We start from the raw sequence: 14969 nt of genomic DNA on the forward strand, positions 1-14969 counted from the left end.
TCTGAAATCATTTGAAAAACTATTAAATTCCTGTCCACCAGGAGCTTGTATTGTAACTTAGGAAATAAGGCTTCCCTCACCTACAGGATAACAATCAAATTTCTTTTGGTCAGGGTTTGTTCTAATGTAGCAGTTCTCTGTTTTGGCCTCAGAACCTCTTTACACTCTTGACAGTTATTGAGGGCCTAAAAGAGCTTTTGTTCACGTGGGTTATAGCTATTGATATTTACCACATTAGAAATTAAAACTGAATTACATGTTAACATAAATAACTTTGTAAACATGAAAATGCACTATCTTTTCCCAACAAAATTTAGGCATTGTCCATTTTTCAGATCTTCTCTGGGTCCGGCTTAATTGAAGATAGTACTTAATCTGTTGTGACATCACATGTCTCATAACATTTGGAAAAGTCCATTATATGCTCAATGAGAGGATGATAATGAGAATAAAAGGGCCATAAGATGTTATGGAATCTTATGGAAATAGTTTTGACCTCATGGACCCCTTCAAAGGATTGGGTCCCCAGAGCACACTGGGAATGCTGCCATAACAACCCCAGCACCCCATCCAGTCTTAATTATCCCTGAGTGCCAAAGGCACTCCCAACCCAGCACACCCCTTTCTGCTAGTAGCGCAGAATAGACTCCCTTTTTTTTCCCCAGTCACAACTAACATTCCTCTCTCTTATACCCCTCACTCACCCTCACACCATCGCACCTCCTTTCCTTGCTTCCTCCTGACCTCACAGTCAGGATAATGTCCTATAATGCTGTGCATGGAGGGGAACATTTGCACATATGGCTCTGTCAAGGGAGTAGGCGTCCTGCTCCCATTACCTTACTGACGGGAAGCTACGTGTAAGGTCCTTGCTTCTTGCTCTGCCTCCTCATGACCCCTTCTGGAGTTGGAGCACCATGGTCTCACTGCAGTGGGAGAGGACGGAGCTTCCTAATCACTATCCACTGCCCATGGTGGGGCCCATGAAATGGACACCTTCACCCACTTGCTCAATTCTGTGGATGCAACAGGGCTGAGCCATGGCATAGATCAAGACTGGGGGCCGGGGGGCGTTGAGGGGGAGGGTGGCACCAGACATCTCCATCCTTTAGATACACTCTATAAAAGAGAAAGAAAATCTTTCTGTATTGTTTTCCCTCTTGTTTGTATTGACCCTACACCATGGTTCAGCTCCACCAATGCTGGGTTGGCATTGTGGACCAGCTCATGAAACCACAGCAGGGCTCATCACAGGCTCCATCGACAGACATCCCAGGGTGACTTCCGCAGGCCCGACCGCTTCCTCTTTCCCCACACTGCCCTTGATTCCCAACCTCACTGCTATGGCCTTCACTCGATGAGTCACTGCATCTGCCTAGGGTACACCCCTTTCCACTTCTCCCACCATCGATCTGATCCTTCTCACCTGCTTAATTCAGGTCATAGAGGTCTTCCACGCTGCTCAAAGCAGTCGTTTTTGTTCTGTGCTGTGTGATTGGTCACATGCCCTAAGTCCTTAGGGCAGGAAATAATCTTACACTACTGTACAGTCTGCAAGCATTGCAGCCTCTTGCCTTTAACACATGACAAGCACCGTTTTAAGCTAGGAGATTTAAATAGGAAATGCCTCTGACTCTGTTTCTTTTCCTTCCAGGTCACTGCTGGACTGCCTCTTCCCAAGGCTTACATAGAGGAGGTAACCTCAGTTATTTCTCATCACGTGTCCTAGAAAGCACCACACTTTGAATCAGCATTTCTCCACCTGGCCCGTGTGGAAATGAATGGGTTATTGCTGTGACCCAGGGTGCAGGGTGCCAAAAGGCCTGCAGTGTGCTGAGTAGTTACATTAAATGAGTAGATAGAGAAGATGGGCCTCACAAAACAGAATTGTCCTACATAGGGTGTCAATAAGCCACTGCCCTAGACCAGTGGTTGCTGCTCAACAGCTGATTTTGACCCCGGGGACATTTGGCAATGTCTAGAGACTTTTTTTTATTATTACAACTGGAAGTGAGGAGTGCTACTAGGATCTAGTGGGTAGAAACAGGGATGCTGGCTAAACATCCTTTAATGCACAGGATAGCCCCCTACAACGTTATCCAGCTCAAATGTCAGGAGTGTGAGGCTGAGAAACCCTGTCCTAGACTAATAGCAGTTCCCTTCCATTGTCTTCCCTGCATTGGCTGGGTAAGTTCCAAATGCCGTTCAGATCAGAAACAAGTAGAGACCTTTTTTGAAATGGCTTCTCCTCTCCAGATTTAAAGCGATATTAAAGGGCCAAGATACATGGTCAGGATTCTGGTGGTTTTTCTAGACAAAGCTTCCTGGATATTTATAGCATCAAACAGGAAGCTAGAGAACAACTGTGAGCTCAAACCTTTTCATATTTATGTCATTTACCATCAAAGAAACATCTCTGAAGCCAGTTTGGGGTGGTTACAGGAGAGACAGGCCATCAGATAAGGTGGCAAGGTCACCTGCTGTCACTGCTAATTCAATTTTTCTGCCTTTTTGGAAGGCTTTTAAATTATCACGCAATATAGGGTCAGTGTTCAGGCCCCAAATGAAGTATTTCAAAACTGGCTAGAAAAAAATTGCTGGTACCTTGAGTCTGCCTGTCATCTGAGTTATGGTTTGCCTTTTATGGTCATTTGTCTGATTCACGCGTAGGAGGGGAATTCACAGTTCTGGCCCTCCTGCCACCCCACAGCCTTTCCTGTGTCTAATTACAGTGACTGCCCCTAGCTGGCCCAGCTGGTGTCTTCATTTAAGAAATTCTGCTTATTTAAAACTGTTCTTGATCAGCCTTACATATTAATTGGTTTTCATGTAAAGAATTAGCAGTGTTCTTTAGAAGCTCAAATAAATCATAATCTCAGTTTTCAATTATTAAAGGAAAAAAAGCATAAATCATATTTATAATGAATCAGTTGTTTTCCACCTTTTATCCTACCCATTTCTGCTTTTTTGGTATCCACAAACATTACTGCTGGGTTTTGCTCATGATTCAGTATATGTATTTTTATAAGACTCTTTTATTTTTAAAATATTTAATGTATTGTTAAGCCTACAATAGTAATATACCCTTTGTAAAAAATAATAAACAAACATTACAAGAATATAATATATGTGAGTTGAGTCCCCTTAACAGTTCAGAGCATATTTCTCAACATTTAAAAAATTATCGTGAATTATACGCATGTATTTTTGTGTTTGTCCTAAAATGGAATAATTAAGCTCTCCATGGTTTTGCACCTTTAGTACGTCTTGGACAGGTTCCATGTTAACACAGATGGGTCTCACTTTCATAACATCTGCATGATAAATATTCATTGAGTGTATGTATTGTAATTCATTGGCCCAGTCCCCCTTGGAAGAGGTTTATGTTTATAATTTTCCAATGCTACAAGCAGGGCTGCAGTAAACATACTTAAAGGTACATTTCCTTAATGGCTTCCCTTTAGTTTGTAGTACTTGGTTTTTTTGTTGTTGTTGTTTGTTTGTTTGTTTGTTTGTTTTTTGAGATGGAGTCTCGCTGTGTCACCCAGACTGGAGTGCAGTGGCGCCATCTCGGCTCACTGCAAGCTCCGCCTCCCGGGTTCACGCCATTCTCCTGCCTCAGCCTCCCAAGTAGCTGGGACTACAGGTGTCTGCCACCACATCCGGCTAATTTTTTTGTATTTTTATTAGAGACGGGGCTTCACCATGTTAGCCAGGATGGTCTCGATCTCCTGACCGCGTGAGCTGCCGCGCCTGGCTGGTTTTTGGTTTTTTTTGACAGACAGGGTCTCACTCTGTCACCTAGGCTGGAGTGCAGAGGCGTGATCATAGCTGCAGCCTCTAACTCTTGGGCTCAAGCAGTCTTCCTGCTTCAGCCTCCCAACTAGCTGGAAGAACAGGAACATGCCACCACACCAGGCTAGTTTTTTAATTTTTCGTAGAGACAAGGTCTCCCTATGTTGCCCAGGCAGGCTGGTGTCGAACACCTGGGCGCAAGTGATCCTCCAATCTCAGCCTGCCAAAGTACTGGGATTACAGGTGTAAGCTACCACGTTCAGCTCGGTTTTTTGTTTTTTTTTTTTTTTTGAGATGCAGTCTTGCTCTTTCGCCAGGCTGGAGTGCAGTGGTGTAATCTCGGCTCACTGCAACCTCCGCCTCTGGGGTTCAAGTGATTCTCCTCCCTCAGCCTCCCAAGTAGCTGGGATTAGAGGTGCCCACCACCAGACCTAGCTAATGTTTATATTTTTAGTAGATACGTGGTTTCACAGTGTTGGCCAGTATAGTCTCAATCTCTGGACCTTGTGATCCGCCCACTTCATCCCCCTCAAAGTGCTGGGATGACAGGTGTGAGCCACCCCACCAGACCCGGCCTTTTTTTTTTTTTTTAATTAACTTTTCAGTTGTGGAGACGGGGTCTTGTTATGTTTCTTAGGCTCGTCTCAAACTCCTGGGCTCAAGTGGATTCTCCTGCCTTGGCCTCCCAAAGTCCTGGGATTACAAGTGTGAGCCACTGGGCCCAGCCACTGGCCTGATTCCTAAAGACAGTATTTATCTTATTTCTTGCCCTCATTCACAGCCGAGTTCATTAAAACCTTTGAAAACATCGCTGCTTACTTCATATTTCCTGGCAGTATTTACGGCAGCCATGTAACGAATACCTCTTCTGTGCCAGCCACTATGTTGTTAGACTCTGTCTTCTGATGGAAGGGTCTGTTCTGTGCCGAGTAGAGTCAATTTGTATTATCATACCCCTACGAATACATAAAATCTAAAAACACAATTTGTAAATATAATTTGGGTAAGGGTAACTAACTCCTTTCAAACAGCAAATAAGCTATAATGTTATGGCATAATGACAGCAAATATACCAGCACTTTTTTTCTCGAAGGCTGGGAAACAAGCAGAGCTCCACTCTAGTGTCATAGGCTGGAGTGAAAGCTGCAGTCCTCCATAGCATCTACTCACAGCACTGGAAGAAATGCACCAAGGGACCTTCTCTTCTTTCTTGGCCTCCTTGTCCTGACAGTGAGTGGCTGCTGGCTCAAGGAGGTTGTTTGCCTTTGAAGAAGAACCTGCAGTGGTTTTCAACTCTCTGATCTCGTAGACCTTTCACTGTTGTTTTTATAGAACCTGGAGCTGGTTGAAAAAGGCTTCAGTAACTTGAAGAAACAAATTGAAAATGCCAGAATGTTTGGAATTCCAGTAGTAGTGGCCGTGAATGCATTCAAGTAAGTGTAGAGTGTAAGAGAAAAGGATGAATGTGGAAAATCTTCTGGAGCTGATTGTACAGCACTGCTTTTAGCTTTATTTTGTTTTTCAGTTACTGCTATTATAGCCTGTGGTTTTAGCCAGCACCATGACAGGCACTGCGTACGTCACAACGTGCTCACCACCTCACCCACCGAGGGTCCCAAAGTCAGATTCAGCTCCTGTGGGCCCTTTTTCTTTCCACTGGGGGAAGTAACACACAAGCCTGAAGTTCGGTGTTCGTTTTTCTTTCTTTTTTTTTTTTTTTTTTTTTTTGAGACGGAGTCTCACTGTGTCTCCCAGGCTGGAGTGCAGTGGCGTGATCTCGGCTCACTGCAAGCTCCGCCTCCCGGGTTCACGCCATTCTCCCGCCTCAGCCTCCCAAGTAGCTGGGACTACAGGCGCCCGCCACCGTGCCCGGCTAATTTTTTGTATTTTTAGTAGAGACGGGGTTTCACCATGTTAGCCAGGATAGTCTCGATCTCCTGACCTTGTGATCCACCCGCCTCGGCCTCCCAAAGTGCTGGGATTACAGGCTTAAGCCACCGCGCCCGGCCTCGTTTTTCAACTTTAGAGGCCTTTTATGCTAACAGAAGGTCATAGGCCTATAGTGTTCCATTATTTTACTGATCTGGTGGGATGTTGTCTTGACAAAGAATTGGGCATATTACACTGGAAGGGGTCATGCAAGAACTTGTGTGGGTTGTTTAGGTATTGCACTGGTGGTCAGGGTTTTGTTATAATGGCCTCACCACAGTAGAATGGGAAGCAAAATTCTTCTTTTTTTTTGAGACTGAGTCTCTCTCTATCGCCCAGGCTGGAGTGCAGTGGCACGATCTCCGCTCACTGCAAGCTCCGCCTCCCAGGTTCACGCCATTCTCCTGCTTCAGCCTCCCAAGTAGCTGGGACTACAGGCGCCTGCCACCACGCCTGGCTAATTTTTTGCATTTTTAGTAGAGATGGGGTTTCACCGTGTTAGCCAGGATGGTCTCGATCTCCTGACCTCGTGATCCTCCCACCTCAGGCTCCCAAAGTGCTGGGATTACAGGCATAAGCCACGGCGCCCAGCCAGCAGAATTCTTAAAAGCTAATATTTATTGATTCCTTGTGGAGTGCTGGGAATTTTCCAAGTACTTTACGTGAATTTACCATCTGAGTCTCATGATGTCCCAATGAAATAAGTGCTGTGATTATTCTCATATTACCCAGGTGGAAATTGAAGCACATAAAGCTTAGGTAACTGGCCAAAAGTCACCAGCTCGTAAGTTTCAGACCTGAGATTCAAACCCAGGCTGAATTTCTTAGTTAATGTTTGTTTATCAGTGGGTGATTCACATGAGGTTTAATGGCAAAAAGAAGACAGACTCTGTCTCTCCAACTATTTTCCATGCTTTCATATGAAGTGCTTCCTTTACAGGACAGACACAGAGGCTGAGCTGGACCTCATCAGCCGCCTTTCCAGAGAACATGGGGCTTTTGATGCCGTGAAGTGCACTCACTGGGCAGAAGGGGGCAAGGGTGCCTTAGCCCTGGCTCAGGCCGTCCAGAGAGCAGCACAAGCACCCAGCAGCTTCCAGCTCCTTTATGACCTCAAGGTGGGTGATTTGCTGTTTGCAAAAAAAAGAAAAAAGACGAAAAGGGCACAGTGAAGTTTCTGTGTGGCTACTTCTATTAGAGCCCCATGCTTCGCAGCTTCAGCCTTGTGGTTTGATTCCCATATAGGTGAGTTACCCAACCACAGCCTGGACTACGACCTGTAGGCAGCCTTCTTTTTATTTCTGAGACAGAGTCTTGCTCTTTTGCCCAGGCTAGAGTACAGAGGCATGATCTCAGCTCACTGCAACTTCTGCCTCCTGGGTTCAAGTGATTCTCCTGCCTCAGCCTCCTGAGTAGGTGGGATTACCGGCGTCTGCCACCGTGCCCGGCTAATTTTTTAATTTTTTTAGTAGAAACGGGGTTTCACCATCTTGGCCAGGCTGGTCTCGAACTCCTGACCTCGTGATCCACCCACCTCAGCCTCCCAAAGTGCTGGGATTACAGGCGTGAGCCACTGCGTCTGCCCAGACAGCCTTCTTATAAACATATGCCATTGCTCACTTACAGAGAGGATTTAAGCAGGAATACCCCAGGGTGGCGGGGGAACCGTTGCTCATATCCTAACTTTGAAAAGGGTCAAAGTACAGGTGGCAGAAGAGAAGGTTACGTATAGACCAAATATGTAATTCACTGTAGCCTTTAACACAAGGCACCAACCATGTGGCAGATTGGTAAGGGGCTGCATCGAGCTTACAAAATTTTTCTGATGGCTTTTCAGTAAAGGGGGAAAGAAGTGGGCCCCCAGGCTCACTTCCCAGTAAGGTGCTGCCTCAATTTCAGGGCCCTCACATGCAAAACCAAAGTACTTCAGGAAGCTTCATCATTTTTTCCATCATAAGCAAATTAAATTACACCTGGTCTAAGTAGAGCCCTGTTTACTCTATGATACAATAAAGTTAATTCAGGAAAAGGTTGTTCTTATTATAGGGTTGTGTTTTGTTTTCATTTATCTGTCCAATGTATTTCAGGATGTGATTTGACATTAAGTAGTATGGAAAAAACAATTGGAAACTTTGTTAGGAATATGAGATATATGCTGTAGTTAATTTTCCTATTCTCTAGACTAGTTTTTGGCTTGGTTTTTTTGTGTGTTTGTTTTTTGTTTTAAGACAGCGTCTTGCTCTGTTGCTCAGGCTGGAGTGCTGTGGTACAATCATGGCACACTGCAGCCTCAACCTCCTGGGCCCAAGTGGTCCTCCCACCTCAGCCTCCTGAGTAGGTGGGACCACAGACATGTACTACCAAGCCTGGCTAATTTGTTTTATTGGCTGGGCGCAGTGGCTCACCCCTGTAATCCCAGCACTTTGGGAGGCCGAGGCGGGTGGATCACCTAAGGTCAGGAGTTGGAGACCAGCCTGGCCAACATGGTGAAACCCCATCTCTACTAAAAATAAAAAAAATCAGCTGGGGCTGGAAGGTTGAGGCAGGAGAATCGCTTGAACCTGGGAGGTGGAGGTTGCAATGAGCTGAGATCGCACCACTGCACGCACTCTAGCCTGGGCAACAAGTGCGAAACTTCGTCTCAAAAAAAAAACAGTTTGTTTTATTTTATTTTTCTTGTAGTGACTGGGTCTCCCTATATTGCTCAGGCTGGTCTTGAACTCCTGGGCTTAAGTGATCCTCTTGCCTCAGCCTCCCAAAGTGCTGGGATTATAGGCATGAGCCACTGTGCCTGGCCTGGCTTGGTTTTTAATAGATAATCATAGACTTTCAAAAATAGCCCTGAATAAACTTATTACTCTTGAGTTTTAGTGTTCTCTTATTTCTCTTTGCTTCTTGCAGATATAATACACTTACAGTTAATTAACATTGACATTGATATTCTCCTGTTGAGCTTTGGTTTTATAGACAAGTTTTAAAATCTGTTCAGCAATCATCTTTTTAGAAAAATGCCATAAACCCAAATTTGTACACAAACGCAAAGCATTTATAGGCACCCTCTCCACGCTCCCATGCATAGCACCCAAGACTGGAAACCCAGTCCTTGAAAACCAGCAGGAGACCTGGAAGAGCAGGGACATACGGACTTTAGAACCCATTTCTACTTGCAACTTTTATCCATTCTGGCAAACAGGAGGCTGCCACTTTTTGTCTTACTCAGCGTCTGCTAGTCTTAAATCACCCTTCAACCAAAGTGCTTTTGCTTCAGAAGTTCTAAATGTGCCTTGGCATTTATAGAGCTCCAGTTATGAGATGCATATGAAAATAATCTGTTTCATCTTTATAAAGTCCTTATTGAAGATTCACTTTATTCATGTCCATTATACAAAGCCCCTTCATAAATTATCACTATTTAGTTCAAAAGGGAATTTTTGTTTTTATAGATATAGATTATTGCTCCTTTTAAAAACAAAACTTGGCTGGGCGCCGTGGTCATGCCTGTAATCCCAGCACTTTGGGAGGCTGAGGCAGTGGATCACCTAAGGTCAGGAGTTCGAGACCAGCCTGACCAAAATGGTGAAACTCCGTCTCTACTAAAAATACAAAATTAGCCAAGCGTGGTAGCACATGCCTGTGATCCCAGCTACTTGGGAAGCTGAGGCAGGAGAATCGCTTGAACCTGGGAGGCAGAGCTTGCAGTGAGCTGAGATGACGCCATTTCACTCCAGCCTGGGCAACGAGTGCAAAACTCTGTCTCAAATAAATAAATAAATAAATAAATAAATAAATAAATAAAAACTTGCCTAATATGTTCTTTTAGCTTTAGTTGCTAGGGAGTATAAAGCCAGATATATTGCCTAATTTTTGTAATTTGCTCATCCAAATTACCCATGAGTAGCTTTCCTTCTCATTTCCTTTAGGCAACCTCTCCCTATGCTGTTCTCTCTGAATCTTAATGCCCTGAACTAGTCTACACAGCATTTAAGAAACCAGCTCCACTTCTCTGAAGGCTTTGCCCCAGAGGAAACAGCTCATGGGACTGAGCCCTCACCAGCCAGACCATTGGTCTCTGTCCACTGCACTGTTTGCTTCAGGTGCCACAGAAAGTGGACACACCCAATGCGTGTTGATCATGTAAATCACTGGGTTGTTTTTTCCAATACCTAGGTGATTTTGCTTTTATGATTATTTCCTAATTCCTGGTGTTTGCACTTAATCAATTGTGTTAAGGGTAGCATCTGCCTCTCATATACAAACTGGGAATTATGTAGATGGACATTGGTTGTCTTATTTCATAAACAGTGTCCCCAGATCTGGTTTGACAGGACTGATCTCCAGTATTAGAACACCTACTTTTTAATTTTTATTATTTAAAAATTTTTATTTTTTAAAGAGACAGAGTGTTGCCATGTTGCCCAGGCTGGTTTCAAACTCCTAGGCTCAAGTGATCCTCCTGCCTTGGCCTCCTCCCAAAGTGCTGGGATTATAGGGATGAGCCACCATACCCAGCCTGAACATCTACTTTTTATTTATGAAGAAATAATTATTCTTGGGTAGTCAGCAATACTGTTTATGATGTACTTAGCAATAGATTTTAAATATGTACTTACATAAAACCTTAATATATATTAATGCATGTGTGTATCTATATCTATATATATAATACATGTATGTGTATATATATGTATGCATATATAGATATAAAAACTTTACCTCTGTGGGACATTTTCACTTATAAAATCTGAGGCTTGATATTAAAAGAAAGTGTTCCTGGCCGGGCGAGGTGGCTCACACCTATAATCCCAGCACTTTGGGACGCCAAGGCGGGCAGATCACCTGAGGTTGGGAGTTCGAGACCAGCCTGACCAACATGGAGAAACTCTCTCTCTACTAAAAATACAAAATTAGCTGGGCTTGGTGGTGCATGCCAGTAATACCAGCTACTCGGGAGGCTGAGGCAGGCGAATTGCTTGAACCCGGGAGGCAGAGGTTGCAGTGAACTGAGATCGCGCCATTGCACTCCAGCCTGGCTGGAATTGCATCTCAAAAAAAAAAAAAAGGAAAGAGAAAGTGTTCTTAACCCAATCAACCTCAAACTATTTGCACATATATATATTTATATAAAAACCATCTTCTGCCCCTTTTAGGGACTCTGACCTAGAATGTGGCTATGTCCTGGTTAAATGTCCTCACATGTGTCCAGTCATGGTGTCACCATCTCTTTCTTGTGCTTTAGCTCCCAGTCGAGGATAAAATCAGGATCATTGCACAGAAGATCTATGGAGCAGATGACATTGAATTACTCCCCGAAGCTCAACACAAAGCTGAAGTCTACACAAAGCAGGTAGATTTTTGGTTAGTTTGTCCTTTCAACTCTTTGCAAAGCAGGCCTGGAGTCACAATCTCTGGGTCCTCCCAACCCTGGCAAGTACCCATTACTTCACTTCTGTGGGTGGCAGCCTTCTCTCCTCTGAAATTCTGGGTTTGGATTAGGCGGCACAGTCCCTGGTTCTTTATTTAGCCATAGGCGGTATATGAATGTGTAGAAATCCATGAGGAAATGCAGAATGTCTTACCAAAATATTGAGAATGTCTCCAGTTTTTGTTTTTTTGTTTGAGACAAGGTCTGGCTCCATTGCCCAGGCTAGAGTGCAGTGGTACAATTTCAGCTCACTGCAGGCTCTGACTCCTAGGCTCAAGCAATCCTCCCACCTCAGCCTCCTGAGTAGCTGGGCCTACAGGCACGCACCACCACACCTGGCTAATTTTTGTGTTTTTTGTAGGGATGGAGTTTCGCCATGTTGCCCAGGCTGGTCTCGAACTCCTAGGCTCAAGCAGTCCACCCGTCTCAGTCTCCCAAAGTGCTGGAATTTACAGTCATGAGCCACTGCACCTGACCCTCTCCAATTTTATTCTCATATCTACTCCAAACTGTTATTTTAAATTGGTTTTATGTTATTTCCATAGATGGAAATAAAATATTCACTTGTGGACTACAGTTGTGAGTACATAACTCCCTCACTCAACAGAGTTCTTTTTTTTGTTTTTTGGCATAATAAATAAGCTGGAGGACAGCAAGATAGAGATGTATATAAAGGGAGTTGCATGTTTCAAATAAATGGAAGGAAGAATCCATGTAATCACAGGGCCCAGATGGTCACTGCTGTGTTGTCATCTTTTCATTTGTCTTCCCTTCTTTCCCCAGGGCTTTGGGAATCTCCCCATCTGCATGGCTAAAACACACTTGTCTTTGTCTCACAACCCAGAGCAAAAAGGTGTCCCTACAGGCTTCGTTCTGCCCATTCGCGACATCCGCGCCAGCGTCGGGGCTGGTTTTCTGTACCCCTTAGTAGGAACGGTAAGTGTGTGCTGCAAGGGAGGAGCGGGCGCATCTGCACTTCTTGTCTGAAGTGTGTTGCTGAAACCATCAAGCAAATGCCAAGTGAGCAGAGTTCGCTGCCCAGAAGAAAGTTGGAATCACGCCTATTATGATTGCTGTGGATCATAAGCTATAAAGCAGGACCTATATAGCTCTTGCTGTGGACCATCTTGGTGTCAATTCAAGAATGATGCCATGACTACTCATACTGAATAAAAAATTCTGTTTCCCAGGGGCAGTATGCCCTTCACTGAATCTAGGATGATCCCAGTTGATAGGCTGGGGTAGTGCTAACATAATCACAGTTAATGTTTATTGGGAGCCTTACATAGATTAACTCAGTCCCCCAACAGCCCTAGGAGGTAGGGACAGAGGTTTTATGCCCCCAGGGTCTTGCTGACAGGCCTAGAACTTATGCCTGAAATTCAGCGGGTTTATTATTTTTGAGTAAGGAATTTCCCCATTAAAAAATGCACATGGGACCCTTGAGATATGAAAGGTGAGGTTGCTTATTTACACTTCAAGGTGAACGAGGTATCCAGTGCTTTCTTATCTTACAGATTTTATGCATATTCAAGGAAGAATATTGCCAATTGGGAAGCAGAGGGGAGGGATGCTTAAGGACAAAATCATAGTTTGGGCTGACATTGTTCCAAGGTTAGCATGGATCCTGAATCTAGGTTATCCCCTAAATCTGCCCTGTATCCTATGTCTACAGATTATACTGCCATGCAATATAGGATTGAAATATTAAACTAAACCAACACACATGGAAAAGAAACCAACGTATCTCCTTTTAGATTTATGTCATTCTTTCAGTATGGTAAGAAAGTGGTAGGAGGTGGCATTATAGAGTTGAAAACATAGGACATTAGAGCTGAATCCATTTTCACCTCCAGATCTTGGCCTTGGGCAAATTATGAAAGGTGAGAGCCCTGCTGCCCTCAGTTCACACTGTAGGGCAACATCATCACATCACAGTGGTGCTTAGCACAAATGCCTGCATCTCACTGCCTCCTTAGCCCTCTAGAGAGCAGGAGGCTTAGCTTTGCTATGATGTACATCAGTCTCCAGGATTTGTAGAAATCCCCTTTGGTAGGAATGTTCCACCATTTTTTCCCAGCACCTTGAATACTGCAGAAATATGTGGTGTTCTTTTTGGAGAAGTTGTCAGCAACTACCAGCTGAAAGAGGGGTAGCTGTATTCTTTCTTGTCACTTTTGATCTTCACATGAAGAGAAGGATAACAGTAGAGGTGAAAGCAAATCTGGAAGCAGTCAGGCCAGTAAGAGTCAGGCTGTAAGTTGGAGAGAGACACAGCCTGCCCAACTCAAGACTTTCTCATTTAGAACAAAGTATGCGTCAGAGGCCTTCAACTTTAAGTTGGACCAAGATGTTTCCACACATGATCAAATGGTTTAATCACTATTCTAACACCTTCCAGTTGCCGTTGGGGCCTTAACAGGACTCAGATTATTTGAATATTTTCTATATTAATTCAAAGTGTGATGGCTTCTTTTCAGAACTTTATATCTAAGTTCATACATGTGTGTACACATAATATTTTCTTTTTTTGTGTATTTTCTGATTATCAGTGACCAGTGTTTAGGAGGGAAAATCCTCTTGAGGAAGGAGTGAAAATATCAAAAATCCTACTCATCACTGTTTGTGGAACCATCTTTAGGGTTTTCTGCTGACATGTACATGTATGTCTACAACAATGGGCATGTGTCTTTTATCTTTATAATGTCATCTTCTGGTTTTTCTGCTGGGTCTAAGGACCCATCCTTTCCTTTCTCCTACTTGTCTCACACCTAGCACCTCCTTACCTCTTACACGGTATGAGAATATAAACCAGTTGTCAGATCCCTATAATGTTTTGGGGAATATTGACTGGTATTCAGAAGTCAGTCAGAATGAGGTTTTCTAAAGTATTGATGATGTTTTGTGTTACAGAAGATGACTCATTCTTTTTTAATAACCTTTTTATAGTTAAGTTTTAGAAGTAACCTAAGCTGTTTTCCTGTCTAGATTTAATTTGGAACTTGTGTGTATTCATTATATAGGACATTGTTACAGATAAAAATATACTGAGTTTTCACTTGCAAGCCATACATATTTGCATCTAAGTAGAAATTTGTCAAAGCTGAGTCTTTAGAAAAGCAGTGAGTACAAATATAATTTGTAAGCATTACAAGTTTAGTTTTAGAAGGCCATTTTGGGCCAGTAAGAATAGTGATTATAAAACCGTCTAGATTATGTACAAAAGTGTCTTGGCCCAAGTTAAAGGATACTAACTCCTACCGTCGTGTTGCTGAAGCAAAAATCACATGGGCAGCTCAGCTAGCAAGACTGAATAAAACAAAATTTAAAAGCAGACAAGCCCCCCACCTCCTTTTGGTCTTGCAAAGTGTGAGCTGAGGAGGTGAGTGAGCAACTCCTGCACTCCCCAGCACTCATGCGTGTAAGGTGAAGGTGGAAACACCTCCTGCTACTGCTTGTGACCACATGGAAGATGACCGCGAAGGCTGGCATTTGGTTTGCAGAAGGACATGAGGAATCAGTTTCTTTTTTTTTTTTGAGATGGAGTCTCGCTCTGTCACCCAGGCTGGAGTGCATGGAGTGCAGTGGCGCAATCTCAGCTCACGGCAACCTCTGCCTCCCAGGTTCAAACAACTCTCCTGCCTCAGCCTCCCGAGTAGCTGGGATTACAGGCACACGCCACCATGCCCAGCTAATTTTTGTATTTTTAGTAGAGACCGGATTTCACCATGTTGGTCAGGCTGGTCTTGAATTCCTGAACTTGGGTGATCCACCTGCCTCGGCCTCCCAAAGTGCTGGGATTATAGGCATGAGCCACCACGCC

General features: G+C 43.9%; 1 protein-coding gene across 2 annotated transcripts in view; it reads left to right on the forward strand.

The window, feature by feature from the left end:
• Window positions 1-14969, forward strand: part of MTHFD1 (methylenetetrahydrofolate dehydrogenase, cyclohydrolase and formyltetrahydrofolate synthetase 1) — a 76405-nt gene that overhangs the window by 59291 nt on the left and 2145 nt on the right. For both annotated transcript variants that reach the window (XM_025391198.1, XM_025391199.1), the window contains exons 22-26: window positions 1655-1696; window positions 5128-5228; window positions 6665-6842; window positions 10961-11068; window positions 11930-12082. In XM_025391198.1, coding sequence (XP_025246983.1) covers window positions 1655-1696; window positions 5128-5228; window positions 6665-6842; window positions 10961-11068; window positions 11930-12082 — 582 coding nt within the window. The remainder of the gene's footprint in view (window positions 1-1654; window positions 1697-5127; window positions 5229-6664; window positions 6843-10960; window positions 11069-11929; window positions 12083-14969) is intronic.

The sequence above is a fragment of the Theropithecus gelada genome, chromosome 7b, assembly GCF_003255815.1.
Source record: "Theropithecus gelada isolate Dixy chromosome 7b, Tgel_1.0, whole genome shotgun sequence".
Classification (NCBI taxonomy): Eukaryota; Metazoa; Chordata; class Mammalia; order Primates; family Cercopithecidae; genus Theropithecus; species Theropithecus gelada.